Source organism: Garra rufa, chromosome 16 (genome assembly GCF_049309525.1).
Source record: "Garra rufa chromosome 16, GarRuf1.0, whole genome shotgun sequence".
NCBI lineage: Eukaryota > Metazoa > Chordata > Actinopteri > Cypriniformes > Cyprinidae > Garra > Garra rufa.
In genome coordinates this window covers 21,527,181-21,547,421 of record NC_133376.1, presented here as the reverse complement: position 1 = coordinate 21,547,421, position 20,241 = coordinate 21,527,181, and the positions used below count along the sequence as shown (strand labels likewise).

The 20,241-nt window shown below is 35.3% G+C and overlaps 1 protein-coding gene across 1 annotated transcript; it reads left to right on the top strand.

The window, feature by feature from the left end:
- Positions 1–26: 26 nt before the first annotated feature.
- LOC141288609 (alpha-1,3-mannosyl-glycoprotein 4-beta-N-acetylglucosaminyltransferase B) lies at positions 27–19,850 on the top strand. Its single transcript, XM_073820772.1, has 15 exons — positions 27–1,185; positions 3,053–3,205; positions 3,279–3,410; positions 3,798–3,931; positions 5,555–5,601; positions 5,695–5,808; positions 6,706–6,781; positions 6,871–6,985; positions 7,712–7,842; positions 7,942–8,049; positions 10,068–10,261; positions 12,038–12,116; positions 14,736–14,811; positions 16,889–17,001; positions 19,447–19,850. The coding sequence occupies exons 1-15, from the start codon at positions 1,092–1,094 to the stop codon at positions 19,462–19,464; spliced, it is 1,584 nt and encodes a 527-aa protein (XP_073676873.1). The 5' UTR covers positions 27–1,091; the 3' UTR covers positions 19,465–19,850.
- The last annotated feature ends 391 nt before the right edge of the window (positions 19,851–20,241 follow it).

Below are 20,241 nucleotides of genomic sequence, written 5' to 3'. Positions count from 1 at the left end.
CTATAAACTCCTTAACATTGGTGTCTCATATTTTAGAGCAGTCAATGCGATTTGGAAAAGAAATCAGTCAAATCTGTATGTGTGTAAACTGTAATTTAATTACACAGATTAGTTACATTTGTTTTGTAATTAAATTAGGTAATTTCGTTACATGTTACTCCCCAACACTGAGTACTAATGAAAAACTAGTAACATACTGCATGATGCAAAACTAGTAAGAGGTTCACGTTTTTACTATTGGGTGTTGTTAGAGATACACCCCTAGGTGTCACTTTTTCCACATACATCCTTCATCGAGTCAGAAAGCTCCAGATCAATCCTATAAATGACCAAACAGTCACCATTAGCCTTACAATAATTTTTACAGAACAGCTCCGAGAGACCAGTAAACCAACTTAAACCAGCTAAAACCAAATCAACATCTGTGACCGGTATATAGGCCTAGTTCTATTATTACACTTTAAAATTCGAGAACTGAATCAGAAAGTTATCTTGGCTTGTTCTCTTGCTATTATACTAAACATAATAATGTTATCGTAATGTAAAATGTCCATGTGTTTTATTTAGGTAATTGCACATTAATTTACAGTTCACGGGATAGTTCTAAACTACTTTATTATTATAAAGCAGATACATATAATATTCATATATACAAATCTGAATATAAATCACATAAATAATCTGGCAGACGTTTAAACGCAATGTGTAAAAACAAACACTACATTAATATAGTAGCGTCGTCGTGAATATGCATCAACTGGATGAATATTCATGAACTGGACAGGTGGAGGATGGAACTGGTGCGGTCTGGAGGTGTGAGCAGATTATTATTATTTTTTAAGTTCCTCGTGTGGTATCAAGGCATTGGCTGACAACACGCTTCGTGATAGTGCGTGTAGCTGGCCTGAACTGAGGAAGTAGAATTCTTTTTAAAATGATTTTCGTCAAATTGTGAACATTTTTCAGTTCATTCAGACGTCGCGGGGAAGAAACAGCAACTAACCTTTTCTCACTTGTTATATCCCGAGGATTTTGCCTTCGTCCCAAGAGTTTACGAGAATTATTCTGATATTTCTGTGGAGTGAGATGAGATGAGGTCCTGCAATGGCAAACTTTTCCTCATCGCGAGTTTTCTGTGTATGTTGATGACGTTACGAATATCCTGGCACACATCATCAACCTCAGGTGAGTGTGTGATCTCCCTGTAATGTGCCTGTGTGGATGACCTCTGGAATAGTTGGATTGGTTAATCGGAATTGACATTTATTAACAGTTTTCTGGATTTGTTTGACAATTTCTGTTACTGACATTTTGAACCTAAGAATTGTATATCAATTAAAAAGATACTATAATTGAGAAGTTAAGTTTCTGGCTCTGACATGTTTGTTAATTCATTTATGTATTTGTATATTTATTTATTTACTAATTTATTTATTTAACTCCTTCTCAATCAACTGTCAGCCTGTCAGACGTGGTGCTCTGTCAGCTTCCTGTATGCCTGACAAACTGGCATTGCAGAACTCTTTCCAGTTAGTTTTTTTATCCCCATCTGAGTCAGCTGACGACATTAAATGCTAAAAAAATATTTTAATAAGATGATTTTGGTTTTGAAATACAATAATGTTTTTAATAAAACAATAAAGACAACATGATTCACAAGCCCTGAGCTTCAGTGTAGGAATGAGGCAAAGAGGAACTATTGTAGCTCAGCGACAGAGATGAACATGTACAGTTGAAGTCAAAAGTTTACATACACCTTGCAGAATCTGCAAAATGTTAATTATTTGACCAAAATAAGAGGGATCATACAAAATGTATGTTATTTTTTATTTAGTACTGACTTGAATAAGATATTTCACATAAAAGATGTTTACATATATAGTCCACAAGAGAAAATAATATTTGAGTTTATAAAAATGGCCCCATTCAAAAGTTTCATACTCTTGATTCTTAATACAGTGTTGTTACCTGAATGATCCACAGCTGTTTTTGTTTTTTTGTGATAGTTGTTCATGAACAGTTTGTCCTGAACAGTAAAAAGCCCACTGTTCTTCAGAAAAATCCTTCAGGTCCTGTAAATTCTTTGGCTTTTTAGCATTTTTGTGTATTTGAACCCTTTTCAACAATGCCTGTATGATTTATAGATTCATATTTTCACACTGAGGACAGCTTTTTAAATGTGAGGATTGTTTACCTTATTTTGTTTTCTGGGGAACATGTACTATCTTCCCTAGCTTCTTAAGGGCAGTACTAACAGATAAAAAATACAATGTTTAGGCAAAATAAGAAAAATGTACACATCTTCATTCTGTTCAAAAGTTTGCCTCTTAATGTATCGTTTTTCCTTCTGGAGCATCAGTGGGCATTTGAACCTTCTGTAATAGTTGCATATGAGTCCCTCAAGTGTGAAAAGATGGATCATATCAATACAGTCATTGTTGGAAAGGGTTCAAATACACAAAAATACTGAAAAAACAAATAATTAGTGAGACCTGAAGGACTTTGCTAAAGAACAGTGAGCAGTTTAACAAGGACAAACAGGGGACTCATGAACAACTATCACTAAACAAAAAAACAGCTGTGGATCATTCAGGTAGCAACACAGTATTAAGAATCATGTATGTGACAACGCGGTCATTTTTATAAATTCAACTATTATTTTCTCTTGTGGACTATATGTAAATGTATTTTATGTGAAATGTCTTATTCAGGTCAGTACTAAATAACAATAACATGCATTTTGTATGATCCCTCTTATTTTGGTAAAATAATTAACATTTAGCAGATTGTGCAAAGTGTATGTAAACTTTTGACTTCAACTGTAAACAGTCTATAGCAGAATCTATTTAACACTACAAACTTCCTGAAACACTACAAACTTCCTCTAAGTGGAATGGCATCTTGTTTTTAGTCAAATAGTTGTTTGCAGAAAGCCAACGGAAGCTGTTTTGAGCTTCTGTGTCGGCAGCAATTAATAAACATGACGATTGATATAAATTGCATTATATGCATTTAATTTATCTCAGGTGATGACTGGCATTCTGTGTTTCAGATAACTTGCCAGTGAAGCTTCATTCGGTCTATGAGAGGCTGTTGAGGGCAGAGCAACGAGGGGAGATTTTATCACAAGAGCTGCTTAAAGTGCTTGGTCAACTTCAGAACCGCAGCATTGCTGCATCGAATCTCACCATCAGCAACTCCTCAGGTGAGTCCAAGCACATTTCCTACAGTAATATTTGTGTCTGTACAGTTATTCAGTATTTTGTCTGCCCTTTTAGCTATATTAGAAAACAAGGTCCTTCGGCGCTTGTTGCCTTCGCAGCCTAATGCCTATATCTACTTGCCTCACCTGAAGGATTTTGAGGACAGTCTGAAACCCATCGTTCACCTGGGGCAGCGACGGACTGGAGGTTTGTGCTTAGAATGTACCAATTCAATTTGATTTAAACATACTTGTCGTAAGTAATATTGGTGTTTTGATGTATTAAGGAAAAAAAGACCAAGTGTATCTGTACATAAGAAGCTAAGATCTAAATCTCCCATCCGCAAAATGTAACCACAAGCAAAATTATCATTGCTTTTTTATATATCTCTTTGCATACTACATTTTTATTTCCTAAAAATCTAACATAATGGGATTTTTAATTAATTGGGGGTTTAATTTTTCAACATATGTTATGATAATGTTTCTTTTCCTTGATCAGTTTTATAATAATTTGACACATACAGTACATAATTAACGTAATGCAGTCATCATAGGAAGACAAGCTGACACACCGTTTTGACTGTTTCCGCAGTGTCTCTGGTGTTAGGAGTTCCCACAGTGCACAGACAGAAACAGAGTTATCTAGTGAACACACTCCAGTCTCTACTATATGACCTTTCACCTGCCGAGAGGAAAGACATTGTCATTGTGGTCTTTGTTGCCGAGGTAACCATTTACTTGTGCTCTTTGTTCTCTGATATCTCTCCTAGCTTTATCTGTTTTATTGCTCAAGTAAGGTTGCATTTAACTTTATAGGGTTATATCAGTTCATTCCTGTCAAACTGTTTTATGTTATGAGTTGTTGAGTCTGATTTTTAACCAAGGATTTGGTGTTGCATACACAGAAAAGTTCCTACTACCTAATGCTGTCACAGATTTTTACTGTGGCTGATCTAAAGTAATGCGAATCTGTGGGCTTATTAAATACAATTACACTATTAGTCAATAGTTTTTGAACAGTAAGATTTTTAATGTTTTTTTAAGAAGTCTCTTCTGTTCGCCAAGCCTGCATTTATTTGATCCAAAGTACAGCAAACACAGTAAAATTCTAAAAGTATTTTTACTTTTTATAATAACTGTTTTCTATTTGTGTATATTTTAAAATGTAATTTATTCCTGTGATTTCAATGCTGATTTTTTAGCAACATTACATAGTCACATGATCCTTCAGAAATCATTTTCATATTTTAGTGATTTGCTACTCAAAAAACATTTATTATTATTATGTTGAAAAGAGTAGAATTTTCAGGTTTCTTTGATGAATAGAAAGTTCAAAATAACAGCATTTATCTGAAATGGAAATCTTTTGTAACATTATAAATGTCTTTATTATCATGTTTGATCAATTTAAACCATCCTTGCTAAATAAAAGTATTAATTTCTATAATCCCCCCAAAATGTATACTGACTTTAAGCTTTTGAATGGTATAGTGTTTAATGTTACAAAAGCTTTTTATTTCAGATAAATGCTGATCTTTGGATCTTTCTATTCATCAAAGAGTCCTGAAAATATGTACTCAACTGTTTTAAATATTAATAATAATAACAATAATAATAAATGTTTCTTGAACAGCAAATCAGCACATTAGAATGATTTCTGAAGGACCATGTGACTAAAATGATGACTAAAAATTTAGCTTTGAAATCGCAGGAATAAATGACATTTTAAAATATTTTCAAATAGAAAACACTTATTTTAAATAGTAAAAATATTTCAAAATTTTACTGTTTTTTCTGTACCTTGGATCAAATAAATGCAGGCTTGGCGAGCAGAAGAGACTTCTTTGAAAAACATTAAAATCTTATTATTCAAAAACTTAGTGTAGCTGTAGGAAAAATGTCTCACAATGTGTGTAAATGTTTTTATTTTTACTTTTTACTTCATGTTTTTATTTATATCTTGGATGTTTGGCTGTGTTCCAAAAGTGAAGGTGTGCAGATTCGTCTTTATTTTTATTTTAGATTTGATTTCAGTGTACCCAAAAATTATTTACAATATACACTACAGATCAAAAGTAGTTTGTTAATATGTAATTTATTTCTAAGATGGCAAAGCTGAATTTTCAGCACCATTACCCCATTCTTTAGTGTCACATGATGCTTCAGAAATCATTCTAATATGCTGGTTTGGTGCTTAAAATGATGAACTAGAAGTCTTTTGTAACATTATAAATGTCTTTACTGTGATCAAATGAATGCATCCTTGCTGAGTAAAAGTATTTATTTCTTTAAAAAATATACATTTACTATTGTTATTTTCACTGATATATATTTTCATTCTTCTCTTAGACAAATGCAACATTTGTGAATGCTGTTGTACAGAATGTACAGACCAAGTGAGTGTCGTTAATTACTCTTCTGCTTCATTAGAGATGTTTCCATGTTTCCAAGCTCGCTGTGCAAGTAACTGTGTATTTGACTCTGTGTAGTCTCCCAGATGCAGTCAGTTCCGGAGTGATAGAGGTGATCTCTCCATCTCCTCACTATTACCCAGACTTAAATAACCTGAAGGAAACTTTTGGAGATCCAAAGGAGCGAGTCAGGTTAGACATTTACTAATGCAAATGTTGTAAATAACTGGAAATACATGGTGTCCTAAAGGTGACTTATGATGCCTCTATTTACACTAAGTCTTAGTTCCCCATAATGTGTCTGTAAAGTTTCAGCTCAAAATACCACACAGATAATTTATTATATCATTTTGAAAATGCCTATTTTGAGTGGAAGTAGAAACACGCTGTTTTCGGGCGTCTCTTTAAATGCAAATGAACCGCTGCTCCCAGTCCCCTATTTCCAGAATAGAGCTGTGTCTGAACAGCTTGTACCTCAGATACTCTGCCCAAAAACATCTGTTTGGGTTTTGGTTTAAACTTTTGATATAGGGTTTTCTGAGCGCACACATTCACACATACAGAAAGCGGCTGTCACACAGCATGTGAGTACTAAACTAAGTTCTCTTTCATGTCTTATTGCGCTTAAACTGTCAAATACACACAAGTTCATGTTAAAAACACACAAGCCACAAAAACAGTCGGTTATGTCTGTGAAGCTAAACAGCTGGGAAAGACATTGCATTTTTATATTAGATCTGTGTGGCAGTGGTGTAATATACAGTAAATAAATCAATAAATCCACTGCTCTCTTGTGTCCTCTGAGGCTGGGACTCTAAATAGTGTTCAGTGCTCATCTGTGCAGTCAACGACGGACAGTTAGCATGCTTTGTTCGAACTTTCGCCATGGCGTTAGAACTGGTACACCATTGTCACTTGCAAAAACAAAATGGTGGCACCACGGGTGGAAACGTCTAGATTAAGTGGCGGTAATATTATAATAGAATCCCCTTTCTACGTCACAAAGTTACTGGGTGTCCTTTTTGACATTTTCTGGGTTGGTAGATGATATGTCCCCTTTAATTGTGAAGCGTGTTTTATTGATCATAGATGGAGGACCAAGCAGAACCTTGACTACAGTTTCCTCATGCTGTATGCGCAGCCTAAGGGCACATACTACGTCCAGGTAATGCCAAAGACACTGTCATACAACTAACTGTTTGCTCTTGTGTTTCATTCCCTTTATCGGTCTAAGTCTGCGTATATGTGTTTCAGCTTGAGGATGATATTGTAGCAAAGCAAGGATTCTTTGGGTCCATGAAAAAACACATAGAGCAGGTGCTTTCAGAGGAGTGGCTTTTCCTGGAGTTTTCCCAGCTGGGATTCATTGGTCAGTGTCTTGTCTTCACTGATGTCTTGTCTTTTTCTAACCTCTCCCATTCTCTTCTCTCCCACCATTTTTGTTTGATCAGTTGTTTCATGTGTGCTGTTTTGTTATTTGTACACCTGGACCAATGGTTGAAAAATGGTTGTTAGTCTTGCAGTTGCAAATGCAAATTTATGGTCTTTTTCATTTACAGTAGCGATAAGATATCTTTCATTAGTCCGTGTCAAAGGGTCAGACATAGAAAGGAAGGAAATATGAGCCCTCTTTGTTAAACAAACAGCTTTTGCTAGAACTTACATATGTGACTTCAAAATAATTCAATTTAGATCCTCTTGATTATTTCAATAATCTCTTAAATCAACTAGGTTTTCTCACAGTAGCATTAAATTTCACTGCAACATTGCTAGTGTCTCACAGCTCGCATAAATACTGTTTACTAAGACCAAATCTATTATGCTATTTCCCCTGGTTTCACAGACAAGGCTTAAGCTTAGTCCTAGACTAAAGTGTAAGTCTGAGCTGTTTCAACTAAAAGAGACTTGCACTGACTGATCTTAAAATATATAATGTAATGTTTTTTTTTTTTTTTCGAAACATATTTGAAAAAATTACTTAAATATCCCAATTGAACAATGGCCCAATCCTGGCTTAGTCTAAGCCCTGTCTGTGAAACTGGGCCTTTGTGTCCTAGCATGAAATTAAGTACATTGCTCATTTTTTATATTCTAGGCAAGCTTTTCCGCACATCAGATCTGCCACTGATTGTGGAGTTCTTCCTGATGTTCCACAAAGACAAGCCAATCGATTGGCTGCTCGATCACATCCTGTGGGTTAAAGTGTGTAACCCTGAGAAAGATTCAGTAAGTTTGAATATATTTACTTATTTTTATTTGGTTGCTTGTGAGATTGAGATTGATGTAAGGCATTCGTTGTTTATTGTTGTAATTCATTGCACTTAGAAACACTGCAATAATGAGAAGGCCCAACTGAAGAGGACTTACAAACCCTCACTGTTCCAGCATGTCGGTTTGCATTCCTCGCTACCCGGCAAAATTCAAAACCTAAAGGTAATTCAAACCTCCTCTTCCTTGTATGAAGATTTTCATATGTATATATGCTAATGTTTGGTTTTAGTTAATGCAAAGTAAAACTGAAACAATAAAAACAATGTTACTTGAAATAAAGAAAAACATTATTTTTAGTTTAATTTAATTAATTAACTAAAAAATCTAAAACTGAAATAAACATTCATAAAACTAGATTAAAAAAAACTAAAACACACAAGAAATTTATTTAAACTTTAACTAGTTGTGTTAAATAGAATAGTGGCCACCTACTACATTCACCAACAGTACTATACATCTGTAGCTGTAGACAACAGTTTATCTACATTGCAAACAGGACATTTACATTATTTATATTAGCAAATTCTATTTCCATAATAACAAATTCGTAATAACACAACTCATGGAATTCATCTTAAAGGTGAAGTGTGTCATTTCTAGTGTGCTAATGGCACCAGTAGGAATCGCAAATTATTATCTACACTACCAGTCAAAAGTTTTTGAACTGTAAGATTTTTAATGTTTTTTTTAAAGAAGTCTCTTCTGCTCGCCAAGCCTGCGTTTATTTGTTCCAAAGTAGAGCACAAACAGTACAATTCTGAAATGTTTTCTATTTGAATATATTTTAAAATGTGATTTATTGGTGTGATTAAAGCTAAATTGTCTGCATCATTACTCCAGTTTTCAGTGTCACAAAATCCTTCAGAAATAATTCTGATATGCTGATTTGCTGTTCAAGAAATATTTTTGACTATTATTATTATTATCAATATTTAAAATAGTTGAGTAATTTTTTTTTGTCAGAATTCTTTGATGAATAGAAAGATCCAAAGATCAGCATTTATCTGAAATAAAAAGCTTTTGTAGCATTATACACTATACCATTCAAATCACTTGGAGACAGTATCATATTTTTTTTCTTTTTTTTGGTAAAGAAATAAAAGTATTAATTTCTATAATTTAGCAAGGATGATTTAAATTGATCAAAAGTGATTAAGACATTTTTAAAGTTACAAAAGATTTCTAGTTTAGATAAATGCTGCTCTTCGGAACTTTCTATTTACCAAAGAAAACTGAAAAAAAAAAAAAATTACTCAACTGTTTTCAAACATAATAAATGTTTTTGAGCTGCAAATTAGAATATTGGAATGATTTCTGAAGGATCATGTGACTGGAGTAATGATGCCAAAAAATTTAAAGCTCAGCTTTAAAACCACAGTAATGAATTACATTTTAAAATGTATTCAAACAGAAAAAAAAAAATTTTAATAGTAAAAATATATTTTAAAATGTTACTGTACTTTGCAGGCTTGGTGAGCAGAAGTGGCCTCTTTAAAAAAAAACAAAAAAACTGGTAGTGTATTGTGGCAAGTCACCCAACCAGTAGGTTACATGTAGTTCTCTCTGAAAAATAAACTGGGCTATAAGGAAGAATTTTAGCCACAGAGATAATTACACTCTTCACCTTTAAAGAAACAGCCCCATTAAAAGTGCGAAGTTCACAATGCGTCCAGAAAAAAATAATAGTACAAGCTAACTAGTATTTGACAGAACATCCAAGATGTAATCAAAAGGTCTTTATTAACAAAAGAGCTCAACACAAAAACCAACAAACACAATATCAAGACACAAGAGCACACACCAAATGAATATAAACAAAAGCTGTGTGTTCTAATGAAAACAAGGCACAAGGCAGACAAAATTGCCTTGAGCCTGAATGTCAGGATCTCAGGCCCGAAACCAAAGTAGACAGGATTGTCAGGATCCAGACGCCAAGTCCCAAACACAATACATACACAAAAGAATACAGGGTCTAGAGAACAATCCCTGAGAATAATGCAACACATGAATGTCTGGAACCGGTCACCAAATCAACAGCCAAACCAACCAAAGAGGCTTTACATGATGCCTATGTAAATTCCTCCCTTATTAGGTTCTATTTCAGTTAGGATGCTGTCTTAGAAGTCACCTAGGTTTTAGAACAGCGCTGATGTGTATGTCTGTCTTTATGTGATCTACAGGATAAAGACTTTGGGAATCAAGTGCTGTTCAAAAGCCACACAAACCCACCAGCTCAACTGAAGAGCAGTCTGGAGAAATATCAGACTCACACTTTGGAGAGAGCTTACAATGGAGAAGATTTCTTCTGGGGCCTTACACCTAAAAGAGGAGATTACGTCCTCATTACTTTTACCACACCTCAAACTCTCAAAGGGTGAGACACCAGTACATTCATTTGATTGAGTATATAAGGTGTACACGGAAACAGACATTCTTGATAAAGTTACAGCTTGTAGATCCAGTTTGTATATCACCAGAAAATCTAAATTCGGTCGTCATTTATTCATGTCGTTTCAAAACGGTTTGACTTTTTTCTTTTGCAGAACACACAAAATAAAAATATAAGTTTAAAATGTTAATATTTTTTTGTCCATACAATGATATCAGTGAAGTCCAGTGGTGTTCTTTTGTGTTCTGCAGAAGAAACAAAATCATACAGGAACAACTATACTTTTATCAGTGAAAGAAAACTCGGCTCGGTAAGCTTGAGGTTGAGGCATGGTTGATAATATGCATTGTAAATATTTCTTTACATAGATATATAAATAGAAGTAAAAACTAGGGATGCACCGATATGAATCGGCCGATCACTTGCGCGTTTTGTCAGTAAAGCCGGTTCTGTAATCAGCGGTAAATGCCATCAGGTGCGTGATTTCACGTTGAGCCATATATACTACACACAGCCGTTGTTCACTGACGAGCTGCGCACATTCACACTGATAATGAACATTGATTTGCGCGGCTCGTCAGTGAACAATGGCTATGTGTAGTATATATGGCTCAACGTGAAATCACGCACCTGATGGCATTTACCGCTGATTACAGAACCGGCTTTACTGACAAAACGCGCAAGCATGATCGGCCGATTCATATCGGTGCATCCCTAGTAAAAACCCAGTGGCAGTGTAAATGTACCCTTAAAGGTTGTATCAGCGATTTCTAGCCTAAAACATAGTGTCAATTTCAGCTGACCTTTCTTCACGATCCGCTCGCTGCCTGCCCCATAAATTGTCTGTGAAAAAACCACGTCTCTCTGGTCAGCCTAGGGTCCGAGATATGCCAAAAAAACAATCGGCACTATCAACTATTCCACACATAAACAAACCGTGTTCCAACCAATCAGCGTCAGGGGTTTGGTGTTGTGGACTTTCCTACTGGTGCTGGGATGTGAGGGAGGCGGAGCGAAAGTGATCTCTTATAATAATGTGAGTTTGCCCTGCTGAAAGAATGTGAACCAGTGGCTTCTGTTTCAGCTCCTCTGAACAGGATATTCTATACTGGCAATGTTTGTAAAGGAGCAATCTGTAGAAATTCCCTTTAAGCACACAGAGTTAATTTGATGCCATTTACAGATTCCCAAAAGCTAAGTTAAGATCTAAATGCAGATATTTGTTAAAAAAAAATGTCAACATTCTCAGTACCATTTATATTAAATCATATGTAATCTGTGCCTTTGTCACTTGACAAAGAGTAATGAGCCCTGAGAAATTCCTGGTTGTTTTTTTAAATGCAGCAGACCGTCTCTTTGACTTGCTAAACAAATTCCACTGATGGTAGAGAAATAACGAATTGTTAAAGCTACATGCATAACTTATAACTTATTTTGTAGTTGGGACATGCAGCAAAACTTCCTGAAAAAATAACAATACTAAAAATACCATAACAAACCATCAACTTTTAACCATTAAAACCACTAAAAATGTTTTCCTGTAGTGTGTTTTGAGACATATTCCTTTAGGATTTAGTGGTTTTAACAAGCCAACCAATAGAAGGTGACCAATAACCAGTATAGACCAATTACAGTTTCCAATAAAACCAGTACAATTCCCATTATAACCAAAATTTGTGATGGTTCCTATTGTTTTGGGGGTTTTTTCAGCAGGGATTGACTGATTTAATGTTTTTATATTTTTGTTCCACTCACTTCTAGGTACTTTTTTCGATCTGGCAATATTGAGACAAATGGTGACAGGTTTTACAACACAACTGTGGAGGTGCTCCCTAACAATGTAAGTGTTTTCTATTTTAAAGGGGTCCTATTATGCTTTTTCACTTTTTGAACTTTAGCCAGTGTGTGGTGTGTATGTTTGGGCAGCTGCAGGTCGGCTCGCTTAAACGCAAGCTTTAACTAAAGGGTTCGCAAACTCCTCCGGTAGCCGCAGGACGCAGCAGGACGGAGCGCGGTCCACGCTGTTTGCCAGTCGCAACGCAGTGGGGCTGCTGACCAATCACAATACATTTGGTTTTTCGGAAGGTGGAACCAGGAACTAATCGAGCCATTTGTGCCAGACTGGGGAGAAGGCTATTGTAATAATGTAAATTATGTGAAAAATTATGCGTTTTTCGAACCACTAAGCATGACAGCATGTTCAAGTACACCCCCAAAACAAAATAAAGACTTTGGAAAGGTGCATAAAAGGACCCCTTTAAAGGGGTCATGACATGGGTTTTATTATTTTAATATGTTTCTTGAGGTTTACTTATGTTGTTACGAAAGTATTTTGCGCAAAAAAAAAAAAAAAAAATATTTGGAAAAATTATTTTTAACCCTCATTCCACCTGATTAACTAATATCATTGCATAGAAAACAGTAACAACACCCCCTCACTATTGCATAATGTGTTTTGACAACATGATTAAAAAAAAGGTCATTTCCGTTTACAAAACAAAATGCTCTGATTAATCCTCTGACGCGATCCGGGTAACACTGGTTTTCTTCTGATAACGGGTCAACACAAATGTTCTTTTACTCCATTTGTCCTATTGATGTAAGTCTCAAGTGCATGGACTGTGTCAGAAAGTGAACACGCATCTATATACTGTATCCAGTGTAGACAAGATGGCGTTAATGATTGTAATTTCTATTTGCTTTCGACGCGAAGCAGCACTCGCATCCGGTGTGATCAAGTGAACCATTAAGCTACTGAATGCCGGGTGGCTGGGCCTATGGTGAGATGATAAATATTTGTTGATGCCTTGCTCTGGAGGCAGTGTTTATTCAAAAGTTTGTGACGTGAGATTCAAGTGAGCTGTTTTTGGAGCTTGATTAAATAAATGCTTTGTTTATAATGAGGACGATGTTTTAATCTATGAAACTTGCACAATGTTTTGATGGTAAGAAGATCTCTTATATGTGACCCAGGACATCATAAGGGTCATTTTTTTTTAAATTGAGATTTATACATGTTCAGGCTGAATTAATGAGCTTTCCATTGATGTATGATTTGTTAGGATACAGATATTTGAAAATCTGAGGGTGCAAAAAATCTAAATATTGAGTAAAACACCTTTAAAGTTGTTCAAATAAGGTTCTTAGCGATGCATATTACTAATCAAAAATTAAGTTTTATAGTAGGAAATTTACAAAATATCTTCATGAAACATGATCTTTACTTAATATCCTAATGATTTTTGGTATAAAAGAAAAATCAATGATTTTGACCCATAAAATGTATTGTTGGCTATTGCTACAAATATACTTGTTTTGTGGTCCAGGGTCACATGTCAAAAGATCAAGGTAAATTTTATTTCTCATGTCATGATCCCTTTAGTTAAAGTCAAGTCGAAGTAATTTATTCCTGAAATCATTCTAATATGCTGATTTGCTGCTCAAACATTTCATAACGTATTATTATCAGTGTTCGAAATAGTTTTTGTGGAAACTGTAATCTTCTGTTGAAATTTTCTGTAACGTTGTAAATGTCTGTACTATGACTTTTGATTAATTTATTGGATACTTGTTGAACAAAACTCCAAAAGAAATTTGTACCCTAAACATTTGAACAGTAGTGTAAACCTTTCAGGATACACCATGAGGTTCTGAGGAATAATAAACCCAATAATTATTAACAGCCAAATTACAGGTGAAAGACTATATTACCCATAAAAAAAATCCTGATAAGAACGATCCACCAATCAGAGAATCTCAACAAATCTGGGTGAAAGAGCTCAGCAGTGACCAAACACTCTCTGCTGTGAAACAATGTAAATGACGTAATTGAGTTTCCCCACTAGTACACTCCCTAAAAGTTGTATATTGTGTTGACGTCTTCTATCTGATTACGATTTATGGAACTGTAATTTATTCCCTCGTAAAAGATGATAAGCACACAATCTTTAAGTTCACTTTTTTGTTGTTGTTCCTCCCGGAACTGGTTGGTGTGCTTCATGACTGTTTGTTTAATTGTTTTTTAAACACCTAAAATGTTTTAAATGTCTTAAATACTTTGAAACCCGCTTAAATATATCCAGAGGCAAAGCTGCCCAAAAAATGGGTGGTTTCAGTTTGTCTAAAACATGTCGCTGTTGTTACAGCTTTAGGCGTTGCATTGTATATTAGAACATGTGTGACTACACCCTTTTTCTAAGTATACATTTGTATTCATTTGCTTGTTGTGATGAGGCCTTGCTCCTGTGCTTGCTAGCCAAGTAAACATTTCTAAGACAACAGAAAACTGACACCCAAAACCAAATTTGTGGCTTTTGCTTCGTGTGAGATCGTGTTGAAGTTCAAACTTTACCTTAAACCTGTTAGACAAGGATTTTTGTACATACGTCCTGGTATGTCTTTATGTTTTTATTTGCATTGAAGTATAAAGTGCTGACAGGTACATGTCTGTGTTTTACAGAACTCTGTGAAGGAAAAGGTGGCAAGAGGAGATTTAGCCTGCTGTAAACCCTCATCTGATGGCTTTGTTCAGATAGGTACTCAACCATTATTAGTGTCCTGTTTGTTTTCTGTCACTCATTTGTAATGTTTTGCATAAATACATATAGATGAAGTGCAGTCATTTGTTTGTCAGTGAACGAAGAATGCCAAGTATTGTAAGTGATAATAATACGACGATACTAGTTAGATATGAGTCGTTGTAAAGCTAGCGGTGATGATCATAATAATTACAGGAAACTCCAGAGAGTTGGCCAACGAGGCTTGTGAACACAAGTTATAAGTTTGGGTTTCAAAAACCGGTTCTTAGACAGAACTGGTTACATTTTTTTCCCCTTTGAGCTGAATGACTTTTGTGATGTTTCGTTTGATTAACAGTTCTTGAATGGCTGCATTTTTTCACTAGTGTGTGGTGAAACTATGACAGCATTCTTCTTGAGAAACGAAAATGCTTTCTTCCATTTTTTATTCAACTGGTCACATTGGTTCTAATGTTTCTCTCATTTGCTTAAAGGGATAGTTCACCAAAAATTTAAATTTTGTCATTAATTATTCATCCTCATGTCTTTCCAAACTCGTAAGACCTTTCTGAGCTTGCATAGACAGCAGTGCAACCGAAACATTCAAGGCCCAGAAAGGTAGTAAGGACATCATCAAAATAGTCCATGTGACATCAGTAGTTCCTTAAGTTTATAAACCTTCAAGTATACATTTTGTGCGCACAGAAAACAAAAATAAATATAGCAATTAAGGGACCAAGCACAAAGAGGGCAAGATAAGTTATGCCATGTCTGGCAGCATCTAACCAACTGCATCAATGAGCAATTAAAGACATTTATTATTTAAAGCAAAATGGCGAAAAAAATCAAATACAGTCACTATTAATATGATTGAAAGATTTATCACAGTTGACCAGTAGCTGTTGCTGTTACAAAATTGACCGGCATCACACCTCACATTTGTTATGGCACTGTACAAATACGGTTTCATCTATCAACATGAAATCCATAACTTCTCACCAGCATGGTCTGAAGATGATCTGAGCCAAATTTAGTGAAAATCAGACCAACGGAGGAGTTCAAAAAAGTAGGTTTCCAACATAAATCAAAACGGCGGACAAGTTCGGTTGACTGTGGCAAAATTGGTATCTATGTTCTCGTCATGACCCAAATAATATATTGAGACCAGTTTCATTACAATAGGTTATTAGCATTTTTGCTCATTTCTTTTTATGCCTCAAATTCTTTTGAGTACCATCAGGGCATGATGCAAATTTCATAACAATACGGCATTGCTTTTCTGAAATATAGCATTTTATGACAAAATTTAAAATGGCCGACACCCAAAATGGCTGATAGGGGGAAATTGTTCCTTATGCGCATGCTCCACCGAATCTAAAGAGACCAGTTTTGTGATTTTTGGCCAACGCTTATTAGCAAAAAGAGCCATTTTTCATATCTTCTGACCAGTAGGTGGCACTGCTCTGAAACTGTGCAGGTAGCCTTAGACTGTGGTTGTTATAACACACACCAAGTTTGGTCTCAATATGCCAAACCGTTGCGGAGATATAGCCTCACATCCATTTTTGCGTACTCTTCATAGAATTAATTCGTGTTATTCGACAACAGTTTGACTAATCAATTTGATTTCCATACCTTTCTGCCAGCATGGTCTGAAGATGATCTGAGCCAATTTTGGTGAAAATCAAATAAACTGTCTTTTTTTTTTAACTATTAAAAATAGCGGGGGAAAAATAAATGTTACGATTTTTACATTTTGGTGTTCATTCGACTCTGCATGAGCCAAGGGTCCAGAGGATTTTTTATTTTTTTTTTGTCAGTCGCTAGTGCGTCTCTTGAGATCGGGGAGTGAGGTTTACCTGCACAGCACCTACTAGCTGGCCTCCGTTACACATGTCTATAATACACACTCTTGCTTTGGTTTTACTTCTTTGGATGAACCACAGTAACAAACATGAGCTCAAAAGTGGTTATGTAAAAATGTAAGCATACTCGGCCATTGTTTGAAACTAGTTTGTGTGTAAGTGTGAAACCCAGAGGTCAGGTGGTTTCTGTTTAAGATGTGATGAGATGTCATAAATGTCTCTTTTATTAGGTTCTTTTAAGAATGGAGTGGCTGAGGGGGAAGTTGATGGAGCATTAGGAGAAATAGCAGCCATGCGACTACTGGTTCACTCTGATTCTGATGTCTGGGTTCTTCTCAGTGAGGTAAACCACAGTCATGTCATCTATAAATAACCTTTAGAAACAGGCCTCACCTTATTGGGAAGGGCTTGAGCTGCCAGTCATTTAATTCAAAGACAGCCATTCTGACATGAGTAAGGTGTTATACACAGAAATGCATTGAAGATTTAAAAAACAAAATAACCTGATTTTGTTGACATTTCTCCATGGAAAAATAGAAACTAACACAAATGTCAGGTGTTTACAGTAAAGCAAATAAAAGTAAGGAAGAGGTCATAAGGCCTCTATAAGATAAAACCAGTAAAGCACTAGTAGGGCTTGTTAGGGTGGTTTATTGGGTCTTTTATTAAAATGTAATGCTAAGCTAGTTCTAGCATTCTTAGAAGTATTTTCCTTCTTGGGAAACATGGAACATATTGGGCCAGATTTACTAAACAGGGCAAATTATCTTTAGAGCACAATTCCATAAATGTTTTCAATGGGAGGGAAAAATTCTGTGTGTGATTTAATAACAATGCACACCTTAAAGAACACAGACGCAGCCAGATTTTTTCCGTAATGACCGTCTACCAAGAGCAGCGGAAATTACCACCTGCTGTAAGATATGCTTTTTTGGGGTGTTAAATAATGGCGCAAATACCAGTAATTTGATGAGTGCAAATGTTACTTTGCGTGATTCATTTTAATACTCTCCTCCCATAAATTTAATGTCTGAAAGGGCAATACCTACAAATCTATATTCAATAAGGTCAGGTGCAGAAATAACTGTGTCCACACCTTTTCAGTGCTAATTCTTCACTGCACGTCTTTAGTAAATCCTTATAGTAGTATTAAAACGCTGGACCAAGCTGTTAGTAAATCTGGCCCATTATCTTACATTTTCATATCATTATAAATCAAGGACTTTTATTGCAGTAAATGTTTGGGTAGATTATCATTCTCAGTTTCACTTTGGCAAAAATGGCCTTGTAGTCTATAATTGTTATTTTCTTATTGATTTTTTTTTTGTCCTTTCATTCAGAAAACTTTTTTTATTACCCATTTAATGCTTGGTTTTGATCACTTTTCACCTTTCAGTTCCAACATATTTATTTTATTTCTTGCCTTTATATAAGCACCGCATCTTGAATTAAGTCTTGAAGCGAATAAGCATTTTTATTTCTTAAATCTGTTAATTTAACTGTTTTTATTATTAAATTGACAAATTTAGTTAATTTTAGCATCTATTTACTTAAAGGGATAGTTCACCCAAAAAATGAAACTTCTGTCATTTAATTACTCACTGTCAAGTCATTCCAAGACCTTTGTTCATCTTCAGAACACAAATTAAGATATTTTTGATGAAATCTGAGAGCTTTCTGACCCTGCATAGACAGTAACGCAGCCAACACGTTCAAGACCCAGAAAGGTAGTAAGAACATCATTAAAATAGTCCATGTGACATCAGTGGTTCAACCGTGATGTTATGAAGCTACGAGAATACTTTTTGTGCACAAAGAAAACAAAAATAACGGCTTTAATCAATTTCTTCTCTTCCGGGTCAGTCTTTGACATGCTATGCCTGGCTTACAAGCAGAGGAAGACACACGCTGTACATAAAACAGTCTTTGTAAACATGTCTGAAGATTTCAACAGAGAGAATGATTTACAATTTTTTGCTCAGCCTTACTTATGTTTTGTACGTTAGAACCCCGTCTTGTGATCGTGCGGCAAAGACTGACACAGACGGGAAGAAATAGTTGAATAAAGTTGTTATTTTTGTTTTCTTTGTGCACAAAAGGTATTCTTGTAACTTCGTAAAATTACAGTTGAGCCGCTGATGTCACATGGACTATAATTTTAACATTGTCCCTACTACCTTTCTGGGCCTTGAACATGGCAGTTGAGTTGCTGTCTAGGGTCAAAAAAGCTGTCGGATTTCATCAAAAATATCTTAGTTTGTGTTCTGAAGATGAACAAAGGTCTTGCAGGTTTGGAATGACGTGAGGGTGAATAATTAATGACAGATTTTTTTTAGGGTGAACTATTCTTTTAAAATTAGCAAATGTGTCATTTGAGATTTTTCCCTACAACAGAAAATTGACGTTGTCCACTTTTTTTTAGTTAGGCTATCAACCCAACAATGCTAAAAAATGAAAGGACCATGTTTATCTGTCATCAGAGATATCTAATTTGAATATGCTTTGCAAAATTCCTGGTAATTCATTCACAGTATATCAGCAGATGGCTTGAAACAGCCCTCACAATGTTCTCCATTGTAGTCAGTCACTATCAGTCACCATTTTATTGTTTTGTTTTTCTCTGTGTAATTATAACAAGCTCTGTCAATCTTGCTTGTCTACAAACTAAAAGGCCTTTTTTAACAAGTCTGTGCATCCTGTTACCCACTTATAGTTTTCAATTGCCTTGTTTGCAGCTGTGACACAGTATCTAAGGTTTGCTTAAAAGTCACGTCTCTTTCTTTGACAGATCTTTATTAAAGTTTGATGAACTGAGAAGAGAGGAGAAATTCTATCCTTATGGTTACACATAATACCTCCCGCTGTGGACAACAGCGCAAGCTGCTGGTGTGGAAAGGAACCTCCCATGTGCCATCTTGAATTACAGGATGTTTCCCTCATCAATGTGAGCGGAAAAAAAGTGTTTACAAAATGTTGTTTGCTTATTGCGACCCATGAAGGTTTTGTTCAAATTATTAATTTTGTCTAAATTATTTTATTTAAATTATTTTGTGTTGCAAACGTAACTTAAACGGACCACACTTACGACATTTGACCATGTTTTATATTACACTGAATTACGGAAATATGACTTGTCATATATGATTGTCAGTAAATCCGTACATGGCAGTAGTACCAACTGTTTACAACTTGTCACGGCATCTTTGTGTTCTTTTTTATTTCTTCATCACTAGCATCACCAAGTGAAATTGCAAAAATAATTTGAACGATTTTTTTTGCCAAAAATGTCAGTTCTGTCATTAATTACTCACACTTGTGTCGTTCCAAACCGATGACGGGCCGTGCAAGCCATAATTCATTCATTCATACTGTATGTGTATGTGAGAGGAGAGAATGAATGTGTGTGTGAGTGCCAGAATGAATTATGGCTTGCACGGCCCCTCATACAAACCCGTAAGACCTTCATTCATCTTCTGAACTTTAGTGATAGATATTTTTAGTGAAATTCGAGAGTTTTATGACCCTGCATTGACAGCAACATAACTGAAATGTTTCCAGACCCAGAAACATAGTAAGGACATCA

What these genes read in the sequence shown, in the direction of transcription:
- LOC141288609 (XM_073820772.1), top strand. Translation starts at nt 1,092, where the DNA reads ATGAGGTCCTGCAATGGCAAACTTTTCCTCATCGCGAGTTTTCTGTGT. An exon ending in GGGGCAGCGACGGACTGGAG is followed by an intron (nt 3,411 to 3,797) that starts GTTTGTGCTTAG and finishes CTGTTTCCGCAG; the next exon opens with TGTCTCTGGTGTTAGGAGTT. An exon ending in TGGAGGTGCTCCCTAACAAT is followed by an intron (nt 12,117 to 14,735) that starts GTAAGTGTTTTC and finishes TGTGTTTTACAG; the next exon opens with AACTCTGTGAAGGAAAAGGT.